Source organism: Echeneis naucrates, chromosome 7, assembly GCF_900963305.1.
Source record: "Echeneis naucrates chromosome 7, fEcheNa1.1, whole genome shotgun sequence".
Taxonomy (NCBI): Eukaryota; Metazoa; Chordata; class Actinopteri; order Carangiformes; family Echeneidae; genus Echeneis; species Echeneis naucrates.
Window position 1 is genome coordinate 3,035,539 of NC_042517.1, and position 23,824 is coordinate 3,059,362.

At 42.0% G+C, this 23,824-nt stretch overlaps 2 protein-coding genes across 4 annotated transcripts; one reads left to right on the forward strand and one right to left on the reverse strand.

Annotated features, from left to right (window-relative positions):
* Positions 1-1,177: 1,177 nt before the first annotated feature.
* Positions 1,178-16,824, reverse strand: c1qtnf12 (C1q and TNF related 12). 2 transcript variants are annotated; one of them, XM_029506350.1, is made up of 8 exons: positions 15,638-16,822; positions 6,902-7,006; positions 6,682-6,793; positions 6,338-6,522; positions 5,414-5,522; positions 4,652-4,745; positions 2,856-2,934; positions 1,178-2,765 (listed from the first exon to the last, which is right to left on the reverse strand). In XM_029506350.1, exons 1-8 carry the CDS (start codon positions 15,815-15,817, stop codon positions 2,667-2,669), a joined length of 963 nt encoding a protein of 320 aa, XP_029362210.1. In that variant the 5' UTR covers positions 15,818-16,822; the 3' UTR covers positions 1,178-2,666. The 2 variants fall into 2 exon arrangements, with proteins under 2 accessions (XP_029362210.1, XP_029362209.1); XM_029506349.1 differs by having other exon boundaries at positions 1,178-2,934; positions 15,638-16,824.
* Positions 16,825-18,587: 1,763 nt separating this feature from the next.
* Positions 18,588-23,322, forward strand: sdf4 (stromal cell derived factor 4). 2 transcript variants are annotated; one of them, XM_029506452.1, is made up of 7 exons: positions 18,588-18,680; positions 19,424-19,740; positions 20,409-20,545; positions 20,641-20,754; positions 20,889-21,047; positions 21,631-21,806; positions 22,385-23,322. In XM_029506452.1, exons 2-7 carry the CDS (start codon positions 19,430-19,432, stop codon positions 22,559-22,561), a joined length of 1,074 nt encoding a protein of 357 aa, XP_029362312.1. In that variant the 5' UTR covers positions 18,588-18,680; positions 19,424-19,429; the 3' UTR covers positions 22,562-23,322. The 2 variants fall into 2 exon arrangements, with proteins under 2 accessions (XP_029362312.1, XP_029362311.1); XM_029506451.1 differs by lacking the exon at positions 18,588-18,680 and adding an exon at positions 18,687-18,828.
* The last annotated feature ends 502 nt before the right edge of the window (positions 23,323-23,824 follow it).

A 23,824-nucleotide genomic window follows, 5' to 3' on the forward strand; every position in this document is an offset into this window, starting at 1 on the left:
ATCTTTCAACCCTGCACAGTTAAACATGTTGAAAGACTACAGCTATGAAAAAACAAAACAAAAAAAACCTACAGTCATCTTATGTACGCTATAAATCCTGCCTGAGCTATTTTCAACCTCTTTATTTTCATTTGTCATTTTCAAAACATGTCCCCTGACTGGCGGTTTGTCAGAAACAAATGAAGATGTGTGGTGAATAACAGATATTAACTTGTACCTGAAAATGCCTGGGCAGTTCATTTTAAAAATAAAAATGTAATGTTTGTTTTCCAAATTTTGGGAGTGCTTCTCCAGCAAGCGGCCCACTCCCGTCTGAGATGTGTGCTACAGTAGGTGGCTGAAATAGCATGTGGGTGCAACGTTCTTGTGGTTGGTCCTTGGGTACAGTATGTGACACTTGGCATCCCAGCAATGCTTCCATGAGAAGCCTCTATTATGAGGCATTCATGCAATGACGCTAACAAGCTAATTTCACTGACTGGACAGCCTATTTGTGACATAAAGTCTAAGACCTTCTTATTAGAGCCCTGTGGGACCACCTAAGAGACAATATACTAATATTAAAGAGTTACCACAAGGTCCTATTTTACCTGGAGGTGGGTGGAGAGGGTGGAGCCTTCTGAGGCGAATCATTTAAAATACTGAGCAGGACCCCAAAAAGACAAGCCAAGGCATTCCTGAGATATCGCTCTCACAAGGCCGAAAAACGGGATTTGTGAGGTCACAGTGACCTTGACCTTTTACCTTTGATGAGGGAATTCTAATCGGCTCTTCCTTGAGTCCAAGGTTTGTGCCAGATGTAACCATGCACCAGCTGGGAGTTCCTGATACGACGCATTCACAGGAAGTCAGCGTGGCCTCGAACTTTGACCACCGACGTCTGACGATTTCACAAGAGTGAAACGAAGACGGCGGCGTGGGCACGTAAAAGTAGAACTAATTAGATTTACTTCTCTGAACACCCGATCCTGAAAGACTTGCAAACCTCTAAATGTAAACACGAGGATATCTTAGTAACGTTTTATAGACAACTGCGGTCGTGAATTTATTTGGCAGCCGCCCAGTGTTTGCAAAGGTATTTGAGGTATTTCACAATTCGAATCAGGCTGCATATAAAAGTTTTGTATCACTGCTGTCTTTTTTTTTTTTTTTTACACAAATAAACATCACTATTATGTCCAGAAACCACGTGACAATGTTTTAAAAGAGTTTAATTTCAAATTACAGAATATTATGGGTAATAAAAAAATAGCAAAAAGATATAATTTTATTCTCGGAATAATTTGTGGTTTTCAACTTGTCCACAAGAGTACAAATCCACACATCATTGATACATTTTCTCAGACATAAATATCAAATCTCAATGGTTTCCACTGTTATTGTTGTATCAGTAATGATAAATTACAAAACATCTAAATGTCAGGAAAATAATAAAATACAGCAAAAATAAACATAATAAATTGAAAACACAAAGAGCACTGTAAAAGTTATTTTTAGTCTAGCCCAAAGAATTCCTCTCCCAGTCAAAAGCGTTTGCGTGGATTTGTCGAGCACATTTAAACAACATTTGAGGCGTTTTCACATGAATGGTATTTGCAGCCAATCACTGTTAGAACAGAAAGATGGAAAAATATTTATTTCTGGAACTGTGCAGTGAAAAAAAAAACAACGTCCTACAAAGAACGGACAAAAACAAACCTGGCAGTGTCGGCTTGTTACAAAAAAAACACAGATTGTCGGTGTACTAATTAGTGCGCCGTCAGCTCGGCTACTTTGCCACAATAGTTCTTTTTGCTAAATGCTAAATTTTCTTCAGGGGATCAGAAATGTCATGACAATCTATCCTTCAGTTGTCGAGACAAATCCCCCAAAATCAGTAGCATGAGGATACAGCCTCTGGGAACCACGAATATCTGTACAAAATATAAATGCTGTCCATTTAGTTGTTGTTGAGCTATTTTTAAATTTTGCCTCATAGAACCACGCGGCTAACATTGCTAAGACTGCACTGATAGCTATTTCAATAAACTGCATGATTATGTATGAGAGCCATGACTTTTCTGAGACTCTATTCTGTTTATTGGGCATATTTTCCATATTTGTCCAGTGTACTCACAGAGTCTATGTACCTCATAACTTATATGTAAGACTTAACCCATGATGAAAATATCTACACCTCATGAGTGTGCAGACCATCTAGACAAAAAAGAAAACCAGCATCAGCATTTGTGTGAGATACAAATGCGCTTTTTCATGCCCCCCCAGCTCTTCTGACATTTTTCCAGAGAACAGAATAAACATTGATATTTGGTTTACCGCGAAGGCATTCAACACCCATGAAAAATGTACTGTAAGAGGCCTATTCACTGCCGTACATGCAGGCTATTTTACTGGTGAAGCAACAGGCAACCGAACGCCTCGGGGAAGCTGCAGCGCGCGGTGAAAAACAGAACTCAGTCCAGTCTCAGTTCTTCACATTGTCCTTTCACCATCTGACAAGCAGTCAAGTCAATGTCAGCCTTACCTCCTTCCTTCAAACCTCCCGTGCGGTTTGGTACCATGCGATGATGCTCATAAGCAGTCCATTTACATTTATTATTATTATTATTACTTTTTTTAAACGGCAGCACTGGATGGCTTGGACGACGCCCTGCTCCTGTGCGAGGCTATACACCGAGCAGCATGCCCATGAAATCTGATCCGTTCTGTATTGTGATGGACGCGCCGGCTGCATTATCCACAAATATGGAGGTGTACTGCCCAGTCTGCAGAGGAACAAACACAACAGTGAAGCAAAAACAATCCAATGGATCCAAGACTTTTTGCTTTTGTGTGCGTGCCAGCGTGTCGCTCACCTGAAGCTCCAGCAGGCCGTGGACGCTGACGGTGAATATCTTGCTGTTGCTCTCTAATCCTACAATCATCTCCAGAGAGCTGCAATCATATTCAAAATGAAATTTCTCTGTGAATGCTGTGTTCTCAACAACACAATTACTTTATTTTACAGCGAACCAAAATATGCTACGTCAAAGGGATTTGTTCAACTTCATTTCGAAATACATTTATATACTTGGAGAGTTAGCGGGCTGAGCTAATTTGCTTAGCATATATGAGCATATAGCATATATGACAATTGTCTTATCTCTTTACACTAATATTTCGCATTTTCTGTTTTTCCCCAGCTTTTATGAATAAATCTTGATTCAGCGGTTCGATTCCCGGCTTCTCTTCTTGCTCATTAGGGTTCCTTGGCAGAGATACTGAAGGACCAGCATTAAATATCCCAGGAGTTAAACCAGGACTTCCACACTGAAGATGTACTATTCTGTAAGTGCTCTAGTGGATGCTGATTGGTCTTATAGGAAACCTTCCGATTTCAGAAAGTTGCTGAATGAGTGTGTTGTGAGTTACAGAAGCTTTACATGGTGAATAAATGTTAACATACATTATTAGATTATCTGATTGATAATCAGGTGGATAAGTTAATTGGCTGGAATTTGTTGATTTTGAGGGCTGCTTGTTTCCAGTCTCTGAGCTAAGCTAAGTTAGCAGCGGCCTAGCAGTCGGTAATGCGGCCATGTGAGTGATATCATCGAATCAAGGGAGGGAATAAGGAATTTATTTTCCATTCGTCAAAAACTTGTTCGGCTCGGGGGCCTTCAGACTGCAGAAACAGTTGTATCGTCGCTGCAGGCTTTCGCCGCACAGTGAGAGCGATGGCTCCTGTTAAGTGGAAAATGCTACATTTTTATGGCAAATCAATCACGTTTGTCTTCACTCCAACAGCCGTCAAATTGAGCCGCATTTCACATTCTCTGCATTTTCGTGTGTGGGAGAGCACGACTGGCCGGATGGTTGGGTAACCCATCATCATGATATTATTTATATGTTTCCCTCATTATACCGCACTGGAAGGGAGGCTGTAGAGTTCTGCGCAGACTGGGGAGGGGGGATGGGGGAGGGGGGAGGCTTTAGGGAGCAATTCATTTCATTTCATTTAAACAATTTTCACTGACTTCATGTAAATAGAAATTTGAACGATTGGAAAGAACTCAGTATCGTTCCCAAATGGATTTGTCATTTTTCAGCACGCAGGCCGACCGTATAAGAAGATCATTACCTGCCTCCTACGTCCTGAATACGGACACGCCACTATTTGTACTGCTGAATGTTACGGGCTGCCTGAAGAGTCAAAGGTGAGTCTATAAAGATTAGTTAGGCGACAGGGACGAGGGCTCGAAGTGAGAGGACATTTCCTTTAAAGACCTGCTCTGCTTTTATACAGGAAATGCCGGACTGGTTCCACACAAACTGTAACAGACAACACCTTTAACAGCTCATAAATCCCAAAGAAAGTGAAGGCAGCATTTAACACCAATAAAATATCACAGTTTTATGAGAAAAGTAAACAACTGTCAATACAAGAATGCCAGGAATGTAAAGTGCGGTAGTCGTAGTCAGATTAATTGCTTCCCAACATAAATTTCATAAACTTTTATACTGCTTATAGGTGGGCTATTAGCGACCAACATGTGTTATAGCCATGACAAATTAAAACCACATGGCTACAAAGGTGCTAGGTGGGGTATATTTGATGGAGATTCATGGCACGAGTTCTCCAGCATGTTTAACAATGACACCGAACACCTACGTGTATCTGTGGCAGAGCGATTCGATGCAGATCAACACCCGAACGTTGTCCCTCGCCTTGAGCTGACTCTTGTTCCTCTTCACCTCATTGTGGTCTGCAAAGGAAGTAAAATGCTCAAAGGCACATAAAATCACCAGCGTACCCGTAGATAAAAACAAACAAAACGCTACTCCCCTTAAATTAAAACTCGGAAGATTTCCATGTAGTCAAATCCTGTTTTGATAGCAGGCGTAGTTGTTTGAACAATTCAAAGTATCTACATTGAAGTGACTTCACATATAAAGTCACAATAGTAGAATGTTTGTGGATATGAATGAATGAATATGAATAATTGTTGGCTGGGAAATTAGTTTTGAAATTGTGCAACCAGTAAAGGAAGAAGAGGAGTGCCAGCGTGGTACTCAGCTCTGCTGACCTTTTTCAAAAGGTTGTTACGTTTGTTTGGCTGCGCTGTAAACAGATACACAATTTGATTTGAAGATGCAATCACGAATACACAAACTGTTCCTTGACAGTTTTTAACACTACCGGTCAGGTGCAGGCTGTATTTGGTTGGAGCTGCGCTGGGAATGAATCGTTACCACCAAAACGCCGTACATTAATATAAATGATAAATGATATGATGGGGAGAAGAGAGCTCAGTAAATCCAAACACCCCAAACTGTCCAAAGAAGTCTAAGTTCTGCAGCAGATTTCAGCCCTCGATGTGTGTGTGTGTGTGTGTGTGTGTGTGTGTAATACAGGAGAGGGAATGTGATTTACCGATGTGGACGTTAGCAGAGAACTGGTAGATCCCTGTGATGGGGGCTGTGAACCTCCCGGTGGACTGGTCCATTCCTGATCCTCTGAGGAAGGCTCCCTTAGCAGGCGGCTGAAAGGATGGACGATTTGTTCAAAATTTAGAGCATTAATGTATTGAAAACAAAGCCCGCAAAACATTACGACATTCAGACTTTTAAAAAGAAATGAATGATTGGTCCAATAGGTGGCTGCAGGATGTCTGCTCAAATGTTTCATGTCTTGGAGAAACAGTTTAAAAAGCAGATTGCAGTGTGAATCTGTGAAGATGGAGCATCGCTGTCCCATTTTCTGGTGCGACCGGCCTTCGAGGCCCCTCCTCCTCTTCTTCTTTACCTCTGACTCGGCCTGAGCATTAAACTATAGCTTTCCAAATCTGTAGTAGCACGTCTTCACAAACGCACTGCTTCATCAGCATGTTAAACAGCTTGGCGAAAGCTTGTCAGCCCACCCCAACATGGCATAGTTCTTCCACTACAGCATGCTGTTTCTAACAGTGTCTATTTCTGTCCTCTCCAACTTTATTCCAAGTCAGAGACAGAGTGCCTTTTGTATGCCGCCCAGAGAGTGATGTGTAGAATTGAAAAAGTAAGATATTTTTTGACCAAAGAGCCAGACTGAGACTCGGAGTTGCACTGGGTTCTCTGCCAGTCGCAGTTACCAGCGAGGGGATGATCTGCTCATAATTCCCCCACATGCAGAATAAGCGACGTTGACTGAACACTCGGCCTTTTCACGCACGGCCGAGGCAGAGAGGCAAACGGGTCAGAGACAAACCATGTAACCTTGTAACGGGGGGGGATCAGCCAAAATTTGAATTTTTCAGCCACACAGGAGGCAAAAGCTGAAGCAGTTCATAAATATTTAGATGGTTTCAAACAAACATACTGTCTGAAAGTTTTGGAGCTCCACCAGAGTCTTCTTATCCACCACAACGGGTCCCTTGAGCTTGCAGTGGAAAGCCTCCTCTATCCGCCGGTACGAGGTCATCCCCTCCAGGGTGAGCAGAGCTGTAGGCAGCTGGCTGGGGCTGGTTTGTCTGTCCAGTGCTGCTGCTCTCCTCTCTGTGGCCTCTGACAGGAACAAATCCAGGTCAATACAGAGCACGCTTTCTCACCATAACGCAGTCAGAAACCAAAAGCAGACATCAGATAGCGGACGTGAAGTTGTAAACTGTCTGCATTTTAAATATAAGAACAATGTTGCAGCCCAAAAGAGGACCACGGTTTTACCTTTAATCATCTCTTTGAACTCTTGGAGAAGAACTTCCTGGGTCACTTCAGCGCCGGGAGAGCCGGGAGGTCCCTGGGGGCCAGGAGGTCCCGGAGGACCAGGCGGGCCCGGCTGGTGGAGTGCAGGCACACAGGTCAATCAATCAATCTTAATTTGAAAAATCATAAGGAAGTTTGTCTATTTACCAATCACAGCAGTAAATTTGGAAAATTGGAATACCAGGGGGCGTTTGCGTTTGCGACACTTTCCAGGGAAGTTGCCAACCGGCCTTTTGACAAAGTCCATCCACGATCCCAGCGGGTCGACTCTGTGGTGGTCAGAAGTCTACATCCACAAACAAGAAAAAGAAAATAAAATAAACAATTCCCACGTTAATTACCGGGCCAACATCAGTAATGACCATGATGTAATCTGAAGTAGCATTATAAAAGAAATAGGACATGATTGAAAATTGGGAAGTGATCAATAACATGTTTAGGAACAGTTTTAAATCACCAAACTGTTTACAATCAGCCAGGTAAACCTCAAAAAGGGGCTATTTAGGGGTTTTGTTATAGATTTTACTTTTAAATATTTTTGTCTAAAATGTCATTTTACAATTTCTTCCTTTAACCCTTCACTTGCCCTCAGACACAATGAAGAGGCCCCAGACACCATGTTTGATTCCTCAAAGAAAAAAATCTCACAGTCGCCATTCTTCACTGAAAGGTTCGCTCCATGCTTATTTTTTCATTCCCTATAATCCACTCAGGTACCACGCCAGCTCTTATTTGCCACAATATGCTTGGATGAATGTAAACAAACCTTGTCAAGTGATTTCTTTTTGTTTGAGCACATGAAAATTTCCATGAGTCAGCTGATGAGATGGAGACTGAAACAACATGTCAAAATGGCCAATACTCTCTCCCTCTCTTTTTTTTTTAATATTAAACTGAAGAGAGTGATGTTATGACGGAAAACTTCATAAACAAGATAAAAGTATACGTGCTATATATGCCAGCGGTGTGATTTAACATTGTCTATTTCCTGAGCGAAGGTATGCACAATCTCCTTATCTGAAAGAATTCATTTCATAAAACAAGATCAAGACCTGCTTGCACGATGAAGTCCAAGAAGCAGCACTTTCTTTTTCTATTACTTTTTTTTTTTTTTTACACATCGTACTACAACTGGCATGTTTTCATTTTGGTAAAATGTGAGGCTGAATGAATTCCAATTACCGCAAGCTCAAATTTTACCCTAACCCTTCCTCAGATGTCAAGTGCCTTCAGTTGAGATAGAGGAGGAGATAAAGACAAGCCATGAAGGTGAGCTGTCTGAAATGGAATTTGTTTAGGTTTGGCAGCAGGACACGGATCACTTATCTGCAAAACCAACATGCCCCTTTCTACGCTGTTGAAGACTTGCCTTTTCGTTCCACTACAACAAAGTAACTCCTTGTTTGTCTTTTCAATATGCTGGAATAGAAAATAAAAAAACCCCTTTTTTTTTTTCACAGTACGTATTTGGGATTTGCAGCAGTCTCCTTCTCGCCGCGTCTCTCTTTTCTCTCTGACAGCAGAGAAAATAAACAACCTAACAGGCGCTGAGCTGGCTGCATGTTGGATCCTCGTCTGTTTTTGTTGTGTTTCTGAGGCCTGGAAAGAGATAAAAGCAAGACTGATTTGGTCAAGACAAGAAAACTTGTACGCTACTCAGGCCTGTTTCCAGAAAACTTGGACCCCTGTTGGCCAAACTTTCTTTTTCCATTCCTGTGTCGATTTCTCTTAATCACTGACATACTATCAACTCTAAACACATATTCGGGGCGATTGTGGGGCTGAGAAGATGAGCTGTAAACTCAACAATGAGATATCACCTTTTAGGGTGACATGGTGAGCTTGTTAGCTGCTTATTTACACATCCATGTCATCAATCATTTGGATTCATGTTTGTGCTCATCTGGCAGATTTAAGTCCAATATTCACAATATTTTATCTCAGTGTTGGTCGCCACCGCCTGCTGATGGAAATCTCTCTTCGTTAGGAACCCAAATACCTCTCAATATGAAGGTCTGGGCAGCAAGCCGGTTAGCTTAGCATGAGGACTGGAAACAAAGGGCAACAGCCATCTTGGCTCCATCTGAAGGCAACAAAATCTGATTACTGGTATCTCTAGAGCTTATTGTGTTATATCTAAACTATACAAAACCCTAATTACAAACCTCTGACTTGTAAACACTGACAAACAGCCAAGTCACAATTAAAAATACAAAACGTGGACCATCACAGCGTGGAGGTGCTATGAAATCAAGCCAACGGCCTCATTTAGCTAAATGTCATTGTTCAGTGCAGTTAAACCCAAACTCGATGCGAGTATTGAATTTTAAACGCACACCCAACTCTGTGCAGATGCTCACAAATCTTTCCAGACTCTCTGTCTGTGTATTTTTCACATGTTAGTTTTTGTTGGCGCTCATCTGCAGATTTTGTAACTGCTTCTTCCTGATTTCAGCAGATTTTATGATTTGTGATTGACATCAATCATCCCAACTGACTTAACAAGAAAGTGAAAAAAAGGCCAAAATGTTGTGCTCTCTTTTAACATTGAAGCTCTTTAAGCTTGAGCAAATATTATTATATAGTTAAAAGGGGTTGGAGTTACTAGTATTCCACGCCTGTGGCAGTTTGAGTATATTTCCATTGGGAATAATAGTAAAACCGTGACACATCACCTCAGACACCCACACAATTTTGACAGCTAGTGGCAGCTATCCCAAAAAAAGTCAAACTTAACATTTGTTCTTGTCTTTACGTCAAAGATCATCTTCATGTTCCAGATATGTACCTGAGCCAGTTGGCCCACACATGTGGCTTATAATTATGTATCTGATTGCTGCCTAATAATGAAAAAAAAAAAAAGGCACGAATATCATTGCCAGGAAATCTGCCATCTTTAACACACAGCATTGTAATTAAACCATTAAAACTTTGCCCCCAAGGATTTTCTGTGCTCAACAAAGAAAGGTTATGGCCAAGGTAATTATTACCTTCATTTCGGAGCGAAAAAATAACAGCAAATCGCTGTATAAATAATTTAATCATCGGCTCTAGATATACTCCACTCCTTCCCTTAAACACATTGTTTTCTGTGTTGCGTCTGTCAGAGCGTAACTTACTGTATATATAGTGACAGCTGGGATGGCTCATACAACTTGCCAAAAAAAAGAAAGAAAAAACATGTGATTCATTGTTTGCAGGTGAGTTTCTGTCTCGACTGAGAACTTCAAAGACTCCACACAGCAGACATGAAAACCATATTGCTTGACGACACAGAACAAACCTGTCAGAGGCATTCAATCTCTCACCCGCCGCTATTGACTGTGGCGTAAAGTAAACTATGGATCCCCCTCGCATGGCTCTGCATCAGCATGTCACGAATCAGGAACAAAGTGGGGAGGGAGCAGATCCAGGTATCAGTCTGGGAGCGTGATGAGGAACATCAGGGCCCCCGGCTTTGATCACCAAAGTGGCCCCTGTCTGTCAGCGGGCTTTGAGCGGGAAAACGTGTCAGGTATTCTGCGGAAAGGTGAGAAACTTTAAATCTTCGAGCCGCTGTTTATCCTCGCTGATGCGGCTCTAAATCATGACACGTTGCTGAAGCTCACAGCTCAAGAATGCGATGCGTTGTGTCTCCCGGTGGAAAAAGTTTTCAGACCCTTCGCTGCTTCAGTAAATCTAAGATCCTCCATTATGAGTCCAGAGTTCAACAAGTTATTTAGAGTAGTTTTAAGGGTGGGAAATCAGGAAATCACTTGATTTCTTTTCTTTAAAACAGGAAATTCATACAGTGTAACGCCCCAATCAATACGTTTGTTAACCTGTACAAAATCTAGCATACTTTTATGTTGTGGAAAAAAGTCAAGTTGCTGTAAATGCACCAGACTATTTTTTAGCTGGGAAAGCTAATTCCCGAAGTTTTTGTACAGATTCAGAAACCAGAGCAAGCCTGTTCCTTATGCTAAGCTAAGCTAACCAGGTGTAGACTTAGCTCAGACTTCATTTGGCTTAGCATGCATGTATTTCCTGTTTGTTTTTTAATAGATTATAAACAGCATCAATGCATTAAGTAGAAGAAAAAGTTCTACAACACTAAACTGTATTTTTAATTACTCTAATCTTGCTCATTTATGCAAAATGTTTGCATATTTTCCCCAAAGTTTAGAGTTGGAAATGTCACAAGAGGCAAAAAGTTGACAAAGGTTTGGAAACCATGAGTTCAATTGTTTTTGATGAGTTCCTCTTTTCAGTATGTCTTTTTTGTAAAAATAATAATAAAAAAAATCTCCAGAGCTTCAGAAATAAAAGTTATAAATGTAACTGTGTTGGAGAAGAAGCATGAGGCAGAGGTTAGTATTTGACTAAATGTATTTGTGTTACTTGAAAACCTCTGATTGTGCCTAATGCCCAGGGCAAAGAGAAAAAGTGAAGCGATTGCTTTCCTAACCCACAGCGGAGTGTTTGTTTGGAGTTTTTGGATCAATCGTAGTTTATCACTCCCAGGAGGGTTCCCCAGGATTTTATTAGCAGGCAAAGAACAACCCGGTCTGCATGAATAATTCCTTTACGTGCACTACTTTAAGTGTGTTTGTCATGTAGTTTGGAGAAAATTAGGTTGAATTTATTTGAAGCAATAAAATGGGAAAATATTTCCCTGGGGCAGCAAGCCACCAAAAGCACAAACACAACTGTTAAAACACGTCTCTGGGGCTGCAACCAGATACTGAAACTCTACCCCGCTACACCCAGCTCCTGAATTCTTCCATGTGTACAGTTGAACTTATCTTATTTTCTTTTACGTGTTATCTGCTTCCCTTCCTGGACATACACACAACATGACATGAAACGTTTTTTTTTTTTTTTTTTTTGCTCCTGATAAAAATGTTGCTCAGGCAGGTTTAAGGTTGGCCCGGGATGATGGAGAGCCTCCTGTAATCCTTTGTTTTTACATCTCCGTGCTGCTCCCTGTGCAATCATCCATGCATGGGTGGACAAGGCCCAACGCTGGGCCCATCCCACCCATCCCACCCCAGGAGGCAGGGATCCCCGGGCCGGGTGGGCCGAAGGGGATCCTGGTAACCTGCGTGAGTCCCCCGTGTTCCCCACCGCTGCACTTCACAGACGCAGACCTGCCTCGAGGATTTATCACCGTAAAGCTAAATACAGTTAGGCATGCAATGTTGACTGTTCTCGTCTTACTGTGTTATTACTCAATTGGCAAGTACCGTGTGCAAAACATAATTACTCTATCACACACCGGGGATGCTGCTATTAGTTCAACAAGTGTTGCAGGAACGCCATTTGGAAGTGTAAATTAATTATAGTTATTACACAATGATAAGGTTGTGTGTTTGTCTTAAAATATGGCTGGATATGAACTCGCTGTTGTGATTTATTATGAAATCACTGTTGCTTAAACAAAGGTGTGTATACTTTTATCTTGTGCGGGGGAAAGTGAACAAATACATATTTATGCTAAAGAAGTTACCAGAGACAAACTCGGCTCTCCCTTTATATAAAAATTATGCCAGCTGATTGCTGTGATGGCTGTTTCACATCTGTTTTGTGTACAAATTATAGCTTTGAAATTGGAGTGGGTGCTCATTTTCCCTGTGGTAGGTAAAAGGAGGTGTTGAAAAGCTCCAGTGATCCAGCTCCGTCGAGGGTACAGGTTTGCCACACGGTCTGACATCGGCCGCAACTTTTCAGGTAGGAAGCCATTAGAGCCTCCTTCTTCGATATATGACTCATTACATTTTATTTCCTCATTTTTACAGCTGTGTACAGCTGTGGGAATATTTGAAACAAAAGATGGTTGGACACCATATGGATTCTTAAAAGAGTGCACTGGAGATGCCCAAAAACCATGATATTTATTTTTTAACCACGCCACTACATATTTAATAAATAAGAAGATATTTAGCTCGTAGCTAGGCATCAGGACATGAAAAGTAAAAAACTGCAAAGCTGGCTTCATCCAAAGGTAATAAAATCCTTCAACATGCAGCCAGCTCACTAATTAATTTATTTAATCTTTGTGCGCAAATTTTTAAATCAGCACAGTTAGTCTATATAACTCGCAACTCATAAACAAGATCAAATGCCAATAAGTGACTTTTATATGCATGAACGCATAAACATAAATGTTTTGCCTAAATCTATGTTAACTTTCAGTTGCTGGCAGTCATTTTTAGGCAGGCTTTATGCTACTTTACTGTCATAACGTCTGTTGTTTTTCTCTGATATTTCACCATAATGTCTGTTATTCGCATTTGCAGAATAAAACTGTAGCAATAATTCTGAAATTGTGGTTTCAGCAACATGACCTGCACATGATAAGAATCAGGCAAGATTAAGGGATTTCTACAAATCTGGCATCAATCTGAAGTTGCTACGAATGAAACGAAATCCAAATAAAACAGTCCCTCAATGTCTGTGAGATGAAACAGGCGTAACCGTGTGGTTTATTTTAGTTGCATATTTCAGATGTAATGGCAAAAGACTGTTTATTATTTGTTTCTTTTTCTTTCAGATGACTTCATTCCTAATTTTACAATGTTAAATAAGCGTAACCTTTACAGTGCTCTGACAGGTTGAAAATAGAGTTGATTGTTGTGAAACACAAACCAAAGGTAGTTCATACCCTCGGTGGTGTGCGCTCCCACAGTGGCTATGTTTCCTACGGGACTTGCTCTTGTCTCTCATGTATAGGTTGAGCCAAAAGGTCCTACACACTGCTGCATTAATCATCACTGGGGATGAGAGAGAGGAAACAAAAACCCTCGCCTCGGGCTAAACCCAGCCATTACTCAACACGGCAGGCGTGATGTTTGACTTGACTCCCTCAATTACAGCCATCGCAGATCCCCCGCTGCTCTCAACAGTGACAGATTCCTGTCATCTTTGGAGTGGGGAGCGATAAGGCTTACGGACCTGCACCTCTGACACATTGCACTGAAATCGCAGAGATCTCTGTCGTTTGAAATGCACTTCAGTTATCGTCTTATTAAAAAAAAAATCCCCTCCGCAGCACAACTCCACACCTCACTATTGTGATCACTTTCAAATGGAAAATCTCCCGAGGAATGCAGTGCGCGACTGCACGCTGCCAACACGGCCCACACACGGGATTGGTCAGATAGAAAGCAAATGCCATCATAAGAACTGTTTTGACTGTTTCCACTGGGCACAAGGGAAAAAAATGTAAATGTGCAGTGTAAATGTTTGGCCTGTTTGAAAACACAAATTTCTTGCCAAGACAACTCCAATGGACGTGTTGTTTTCTCCGAGGCCTAACAGATGTGTAATAGGATAAACTCACAAACTACCCAAGAAAAATCGAGTTTACAACTTCTCACAGTGTGTGGTACGCCTTTTTTTCTTTCTTTCTTCTGACAACAGACGCCCCGGATAGAGTGGCACCAGCAAATGCAAACTTGAACGCAAGCACTTACGCCGACGTCAAGCTCGGAGCTCAGGTTCTTGTCAGAGGTGACAATGTTTGGCAAAGACACTATCTGGCATAACACTGCGTCTTAAGAGTGATTATGTCATTACCCTGTGATTGTGGGAGATGAGATGAAAAGAATGTCAGGGAGGGAGGAATTGGGGCTAATCCTCACCGAGGTGTTCTCTTTCAGGACCCTTTCTATGGGGCTTTGTGAGGGGCTTACACGGCATGCTGCCCCAGTTTTCAGGGCCGCACCGCCCCTATCGGATGTCCCAGACACAGCGGAGTCAGGCTAGTCCTGTGAATGACAGAATCAATGGGCTGGGAACAACATTGCCATAGGTCTTTAAATATCTGCCCACCTAACTTTCCCAGGAGTTACATCATGGCAGCGGACCTATACGGAGCCCTCTGAGGGGGGGGGGGCAGTGTTTATGAAGGCACTCTGCTGCCTATGGGATGAGATAGAGGAGTGAAATCCCAATGGGGTGCAATCCTCAGCAGGCTTGAGGGTTGACACAAGGTCATCCTTCATAGCTCGTGCTTTTACATGGCAAACCAAGTCAAATAAACACCAGCAGGCCACAACCACCTACAATGTGCTCCTGCTTGGTTTTTCAAGGGAGGGGTAAAAGGCGGTGGAGGTTACCGTTAGGAATCCACAGGAGCAGAAGTGAAGGCTGGTATATAGGGCAGTGAGAGTTTCAGGAGAATGCCAACATAATGGGTGGGCTGAAAGCAAAACAAATAGCCCGTTGGAAACCCTCGCAAATATGCAACACCCGCAATAAACCAATAAATAACAAGAGTCAAGGGCCAACTGTTGCTCCTGAAAATGGACTTGCACCACTTTATTGCAGAGGAATCCGTCCCTAAAAAAACACAAGTCTGCCTTCGGTGACAGATGACGGTTTCTGCGTCTAACTTAATGTCTTGCCGCAGTGATGAGATGTCCCCAAGCGACCTGTGTCATCTTATCTCCGTCCCTGATTGGTGCAATTTTGTGCTTCCTGATTTTGTTCTTGAAGGGTGGAAAATTAGTGGCAGACGAACCTCGGCGCGCACTAATTGACGCATTGATCAGCCTTCAGACGTCCACATTCCTGGAATACCTCCGGAAGTCATCCATTTAGAGTTTCACACATTTTGGTCTGTCTCACTGTCTAAGGTTTGACCCAGGAGGGCACACCTGTCCCATCCTGGCTTCTTCTTCTTTTTTCATTTTTTTTTTTTTAACCTTTTCCACATTTTATTCATCCTGCATATTGCCTGTGCAGACAGGACATCTGCAAATATCTCACATATATGTAGACTGACTTCAAACTTGAATCTGCACTACTGTTTTTCTCTATTCAATATTGTCAGCAAGAAGCAGCATAGCAAATATAAAACGACTTTAAAAGGACTGGACATGTTCATTAAAGACAGTTTTTTACATTTAGAGTGTTTCTGAGTTTCGGTCTCTACCTTGATGCTCCCGCCGACCTCTTCGCTGTTGGAGAGAGTAACATTGTATGTCTCTGTGTGTTGTGGGGGGGCCTCCTTTGGTCTCTTTCTCTCCTTCTTGGCATCCACCCCATCCAGTAGGACACACTGAGTCCAAAACACTGCAGCCACCACAGCCAGAGGCCCAGCCCCGCACCACATCTTCTTCTTCTTCTTCACTGCTTTGATCAGCACCAGAACGTCTGCAGAAACAAGCCCGAATTCCTCTGTGATGGATCGGTTGTGGGGTTAGATATGAGCTGAGGATGCCCACAAGGCTCTCACGAACACCAAGTCCCACGGGGGGAGAAGGAGACCAGAGGAATGCAGCTTCAGGGACTCCCTCTCCAAGAGGCTGTCAGACAGACTGCTGCCGCCGTTTGCTCTCCTCTTGATGAGCTCTCAGCCAGCACAACGTTGCAGGGGCACTGTTAACTCTAGACAGAGAGCCAGGAGGCTTACTCAACTATGAAATGTGTCAAGCAGAATGGTCCAAGGAAATGACAGATCGGCGCAGATCTGACAGCAAATAAACCCATTAGTGAGATTTTTCACGCTTTCTGCTCTGTTGGGGGGTGAGGTGTAGAGGAGGGTGGGGTACAGGGGGCAAAAGAAGAGGCAGGGAGGAGGGGCGTTCCAAGCTGAGGGTGGCCTGCAGGGTTGAGAGATGGATGGCAATATACTTCTCTTCTCTGTCTCTTTTTTCTCCCCCCTCTTGCTCTCTCCTGCTGTTTCTCACACCGTGCACTGGATCCAGTCTCCGGCACAGTGGTGTGGTCCCTGGAAAAGCTGCAAGATCCACAACAGTTGGGCTTTCAGGGAAAAGATGCAGGTTTAGCAGATCACACTGTCGGTCCACACACCATAACCCAGCAGGGATGCGGAGTGAACGCAGCCAGAGAGGAGATGGATGAGGTCCAGTCCTGATCCTTGCCCAGTCTTCTTCTCTCCCTTCCCCTTTGAAGCATAAACTGGTTTCACGCAAAACAACAAAACTTTACAAGTAGGAGTGCGCCTATCTGCCGCTCAAGTGCTGCCTCCCGTTTGCCCCAACAAGTCATCAGTTTCCAGGCAGCATGTGCAGGGATTTGGTATGTGGCAGGTTTCTTTTTGCACTCTCTGTCTCTCTGGTCTCAGCTGCTCCTTTGCTCTCTGACTGAGCTTACAGGAGGGCTCACAGTGGAGTTTTATCATCAAGCCTTTTCTCCCTCCCGCCACTCTTTCTCCCCCACTCCCACTCCCTCTCTCTGTCTGTCTGTCTCTCTCTCTCTCTCTCCCTCTCTCTTTGTTGGCAACCTTAGCAGCTTATTCAGCTCTGTTTTATCTCATAGATGAAATGCTCAAGCTGAAGAGCTTCTCTGGCAAGACAAGCTGTGTGCGCATGTGAATGATGTGTATTAAGTTGTGTGTCTGTCTGAGAGTGTCTGTCACGTTGGCTCAATATTAGCCTATTCTCGCGAAGCCGCGTGTTTACATATAAGCAAGAAATATAAACAAATTCTTGCACTTGTGTGTGACCTTGAGGCATTATCTCGCTCAATCTGTTGTTTGAAAACCTGCCAAAGCCCATGTCTGTGTCATATACATCTAGAGAGTGCTTTCTATTTGTTTTATTCAGAGTTTCGGCTCAAGAAAATGTTTCACTTTGCTGAAATCTCCTGTGGGAAAAGGGCTTAAGTAAAACTTGCACTTAAAGCAGCTCCAGCCGCACGTTTTAGTGAATAAAGTATGACTTAAGAGAAACAAATTGTTGGTCTGTGTATTCACACAATCACCCCATTTCTCTAAAAGGAATTAAGCCTCCTCATACTCACATTAGGATAAATAACATGTCAGCTCATGGGTGTCTACTTGCCTCTTTTTATTTGTACTTTTCTAACCTCACAGTTTACGTCTTCAGGGCGCTGCATGCTCAAACTGATATTAATAGATTTTAACACAGCGTCACCCAGAGGCTGCAGCCTGAAGTACAAATAAATGATCGGTGACTTTCCAATCAGACCATGAACTGAAGTCAACCTTGTTCCTGTATCCGCTCAAACTCCTGCAGAACAGACGCAGCAGGCAGCTGCAGCCAAACGGCGTCAAGTTCCGTGCAGACACACAGAGCAGCAGCGGAAATAGAGTAAGAACTTCAACTTACAAAATAAAGACCGAAATAACGGTGATGGTCCATATATATATATATAATTTTATCCCCTACAGATAAATTTCCCCCCAAATTTAGCAAACTAGTTTAAAGATTATTTCTACCTCAACCATCATTTTTTTTAGTTCTTTTGGCTGCATTTAATCTGCTTGAATACTTTCCTTGGTTATTATTATCATTATTATTATTATTTTTTTTTTAACCACTAATTCCTTCTTTTTGTCGTTTTCTTGGCTGTGCACTCACTTTAGAATCAGAAATGAGACGAAGACATACTTTATCAATCCCCAGGATAAATTCTGTTCACTGCAGATGCTCCAGAATATAAATAGAAATGGAAATAGAATATGTACACACATAGTTGTACATCCAGTTGTAAATGGATATTAATTAAACATTAATTAAAAACATTCTAATACGAGGTCGGTGGATACAAGAGATGTGGAAAAATGATTGATGTTACAAATCTAACAAAATAATCTAATGGGTCCCCCCCCCCCCAATTAATCCTTAATAATTAGTTTCAATTCTACACTTTAGCTTTTTAGCATTCTATTAGCAGCGCATAGATCCACTGCTTTTACTTTGAAAATGACCACCGGAAGTCGCGCGTGTCGAGCGCGGTTATTAGCTTAACGCGCCGAAGCTAACGGCTAACTAGCCAGCAGCTCCACTGACAGCTGGAGCGAATTAACGCAGGGAGGGACCGTCGGAAGAGGACTCTGACGCCGAAAGGAGTCCTTCTAGTGCCGCTTTGGACCGAGTCGCCCCACCTGAAGGTGTTGGGCGGGGTGGGGGGGGGGCAGGGGGGAGCCACGTGTACAGGAACTGGAGCCTGACAGACGGCTTTGACCGATCGGACCGGATCCGCTGCAGGTTTGTTCAACGTTAGCTCGGCTGCTGCTCACACCGCAGCTCTCTCCGCCGCCTAAGAGAAGTCATTTGAACTCCCCCTCCCTCCCCAGCGTCGTGTTTTTGTTTTTGTTTTTTAATTTATTTATTTTTAAGCCACCAATATTGACAGGTTGGTTCTTCTCCGCTTTTAATTTCAGTCCCGGTTATGAGTGTTTTCATTAGCTTGTCCGTGTTAGCCACTTAGCATAATAGCGACGTCGACGTGACGATGTTAAATCAACCAGGATTTTTTTTTTTACTTAAATTAGCTGATTTGTCACAGAGATCAAGGTAGTAAAGTGGAAAATAATCAACATGAGCTGAGTCGTCCTTGCAGGCTAACGCGATGTTCAGGAAACACATTAAATGTCGTAATAGCATGCTAAAAACAAAGTGTTTGGTTTTAGCTGCAAAGTTTACTTCACTGTGTTTCATTGATTTTTATTTTGTTTGCTTTTCACACATTAAATATTTGTGTTTACTTTAATTGCATAGACGCTTGTAATAAGTCCATCTGTTTAAATTTCTCCAAATGTAATTTCCTGAGAGGCCGGTGACAGTGTTGACAGAAGTGGGATTTTCCAAGTGGGCGTGTTGCAATCGTGGAAAACGCGACGGTCCGGGCTGAGCCAGTGCAGAATGTACTGCCCTTCCTAAGTTTGGCTGATCCATTCAGTTTCAGGGTGAACTAACCATACTTTCTTTTGCCATTTCTTCTTTCTTAGGCTGTCATGGCTCTTTGGAGGAAACTGTGGTGCAGAAACCTCATGGTTTCATCCCTGCTCTTCCACTTCCTGCTCCACACCGTGGATGTGCACGCACGGCCAGCCAACATGTCAGCCGCTAAAGACAAACAGCAAGCCAGCAAGGACGACAATGAGATTCTTCCCCCGGACCACCTGAACGGGGTGAAGATGGAGATGGACGGCCACCTCAATAAGGACTTCCATCAGGAAGTGTTCCTGGGAAAAGAGATGGAGGAGTTTGACGAGGACTCGGAGCCCAGGAGGAACAGGAAGAAGCTAATTGATATCTTCACCAAGTGAGAAATTCTTTTCTATCTTTGAATCTCAGTGCGTAGTTACTGATCCGGTTCTTCACAATTCACCAGCATGGCTCAAGAAAAAAATACCATGTTTTTAGATAAGTGCTTTTATCTTGAGAAGCTGGGCTGTGCCGTCACATTTTATTGCAATACACACATGATGGGAAAGTGAATTGCTTTGTACAGCTGTGCAACTGCAGCGTTGCTTATTTCCTCTTTGGGAAATAAGCGGCTGAGTTCTTTGAGGCATTGTAAGAGCAAAGACTGATGCTGGGGGGAAACTGACTGACTCGACAAATCCTCTCTGTTCTTTCTATCTATCTTCAGTTTTTTATTATTATTCAAAATTTTTAAATCGAAGACTCAAATCAAATTTCCTAAGCTTGAGCTAAAATCCTCCAATTGGTCTTCACAGCCTAAATGTATAAAATTTTCTTTCACATGAGACAAAATGAAAGCAGGACATTTTCACAAATTAATTGCTTAAGTTGCACATATTTTACTTTAAATGGTGGTGACGCTAGAACCAAAGAGCCAGGCTGGATATAAGCCAGACAGATATGGGTAATTTAAAGTGAGTTGTAGAGTCTACAATGACACCGCTAATGCTCATTGACTGGAGCTGAATTAGACCCCAATTTCTTTTCCAAATTTCCCTTTCATAGAGTTGATTTCAACAAGGACAGGAGTGTCAGTGCCAAGGAGATGCAGCGCTGGATCATGGAGAAGACGGAAGAGCACTTTCAGGAAGCCATGAAGGAGAACAAGAATAGTTTCCGTGCTGTTGACCCAGACGGTGATGGTAGGAGATGAGAGAATGTCTTATCCTCTGGAAACACTGCTTGTAATTTTGTGTCAAATCTAAACCTTAATCCTGAGTTCATGGTTTGTCTACAGGTCATGTGACATGGGATGAATACAGAATTAAATTTCTGGCCAGCAAAGGTTTCAACGAAAAAGAAATTGCTGAGAGGATAAAAAATAATGAAGACCTCAAACTGGATGAGGAGAGTAAGTGTAGGACTGAATTGATTTTAGGCTGAATCTGTGAATGTGCTCATTACATTTATTTTACATTTAGGGTCAGAGTTTGTCTAAATAAGAGATGGGTTGTGTTAATATGCTTTTCCTCTTTTTCATTGCAGCTCAGGAAGTTTTGGAAAGCCTGAAGGACCGCTGGTTTCAGGCTGACAACCCTCCAGCTGACCAGCTGCTGAATGAGCAGGAGTTCCTATCCTTCCTCCATCCAGAGCACAGCAGAGGCATGCTCAAATACATGGTCAAGGAGATCGTCAGGGACTTAGGTACATTTCTAAGCTTTGTCATCTTCAAAACATGTTTTCAGTATTTTTTGGGGCCACCTGGGGGAGGGAGAACATATGGCAAGTCAGCGCTGCCATTATTGATTCTAATCAGTGATTAATCAGCCAAGAACTTTTCTTTACTGGTCTCTTGCTTGATCAGTGAAATCACAACATTTAATATTTCTGTTAATGTTTCTAAACCCAAAGAGATAGCTTTATATAGAAGAAAGAAAACTTTTTGGGAGGAAAAAAGTTTTGTTGCATTTTTCTTTTTAGAACAACTTTTGTGTCCGATAGATTGATTTTATTTTTTTTATTTTTTTTTTTTTAGAGATTTTTTTTTTTCCCCCAGATCTCATAACAATCCAAAGCAGCACTCACTCACCACTATTTCTTTGGTACTTTTTAATAAAAGCATGTCAATAATGAAAACTCCACTGAACATTTTTCTTTTTGAACATATGTTTAAATCCTGAACATCATTACATCTGTGAGGGCACACACTTGGTGAAGAAGCCGCTATGAACACACATTCATATTCACTCTGAATCATAACAGATTGGTTTTGGTGACTCATTTGCAGACCAGGATGGTGATAAGAAACTGACACTATCAGAGTTCATCTCTTTACCTGTGGGGACTGTGGAGAACCAGCAGGCCCAGGACATCGATGACGACTGGGTTCGAGAGAGGAAGAAGGAGTTTGAGGATGTAATCGATATGGACCATGATGGCATCGTAACTATGGAGGAACTGGAGGTGAGTAACCCTAGAGCAGGAGTCTCTCTTGAAGGTGTTTAATATTTTATCATCCTGAATCTTTTTTTTTAGTGAGTGTTTCTGGAGCACTCTGCATCCATCTGACTCAACAGAACTCACAACTTAAAATCATTTATTTTTAACTTCAACAACTTAATAAATAGCATAGAGCATAAATAAATGCTTTTATATTCCATCATCACATAATGGAAACTTCAAACTCATACACATACGCAGCAGATGATTGGATTAGATTTTAAGGCATGCTTCTGCATAGATGTGCAAACTTATCAGGAATCAAAATTTTCTCTGGAATAAAATGAATGATTTAAGTTGAATTTTTATACTTGCTGCAGATAGATGATCTCATCTGATCAGATTTTCAAGCAACTTCTTGCTTAGATTTAAAATAGATGAAAATCATCATCACCCTCATTGTTAATATACATTTTAACATTTATTTTGGTATTATTAATGACAACTACTAGTACTATGATACTTTTGTGCTATGTCCTATGTTTCTCTTAAATGCAACATTGAATATTTTTTTTCCTCTCTCTTCTGTGTGATTTTTACAGGAGTACATGGACCCCATGAACGAGCACAACGCCTTGAACGAGGCCAAGCAGATGATTGCCGTGGCAGACGAGAATCAGAATCATAATCTGGAGTTGGACGAGATCCTAAAGTACAGCGAATACTTCACAGGCAGCAAACTCATGGATTACGCCAGAAACGTCCACGAGGAGTTCTGAATATAGATCCTCCCGCCTCTGTCTGCTCAACAAGGAAGGGGGGCGGCATCCTACATCTGTTTGAGATGAGCCGATAGAAAGGAGCAACCTAATGATGGGATGTTCTGTTGTGCAATTCTGTGTTTCAAGCCTAAACTCAGCAGCCTCTTTCACTGCTGACTCCAGTTAATACAACTCTACCCCCAGCCCTGGATCGACCGCCCCCCAGGTCTGCCTTCTATTGACTTTTTGACCTTTTAAATGTTGAGGCATTGCGTCAACTCCAAATTGCTTATGTGTTATATTGTGAAATGTGTGTATATGAGGAATTTTAACCCCAAGGAAATACTTTCTGGGGCGAGGGGGGGGAGGTGCACTGGTGAGAGAGACTGCAGAGCTGGGCGAGCTATTCATGCTGCAGGATCTGTTGTTTTTAGCTGGCCTGTTTGTACACAGTGTAAATATTAATCATCCCACAACAATGCAAGAGAAGAAAAGATGGTAGAAAAAAATAAACAGTGCTGCTGAACGGAACAACGTAAAGACATCATATCATTATATAAATAATAACACTACATATCTGCTATCGCTGCTTTCCCCAAATTCAAACGGTGGTATTGCCAGTAGTGGTGTCCAGTCTCACTAGATAGTATTTGTCCCTCTACAGTACTTTTAAAGTAAAACAGCAGTAAAGAAAAAAAAAACATACAGGCTTTCTCAACAATTTACTGTCCTAGTAATGAAAATTTTAAATTGACTGAAATAGGTTAATATATATAAATTAATATATAGCAAAGGTTTGGGCTTGTTGAAGTAGCATGATAGATACAGCACAGTGGCAATAACAAGCACAACAACAATAACAACATCTCCAAAGTGTGTCTGCTCCGATGATCTCCTGTGGTTAAGGCCTGTTGTGTCGTTTTCAGCTACAAATAATCTAAATCACTCTCTGGTACAGACGTGGATGAGGGTGAATACATGTATCTGCATCAGCTGCGTCTTTGAACTTCACCCAGGTTTGTCTTGTTTTGTTTTTTTGTTTTTTGCTGCTGCAGTGCTGGTTGTGCTCGATGTCCTCACAAATATTCATCATATTACCTGTTTTGTTTTTTTTGTTTGTTTGTTTTTTTTAATGCTCTCGGTTAAACCACATAATTCCACTTGTGCCATGATTTTAAAGTGCATGAACAACTTATGGAATTACGTTCCTCAGATTTGTTGAGATTTTCAATAACCTGTGGAAGCATCCTGACGCGGTCTCCTCAGTTCGTGCGGATTGTA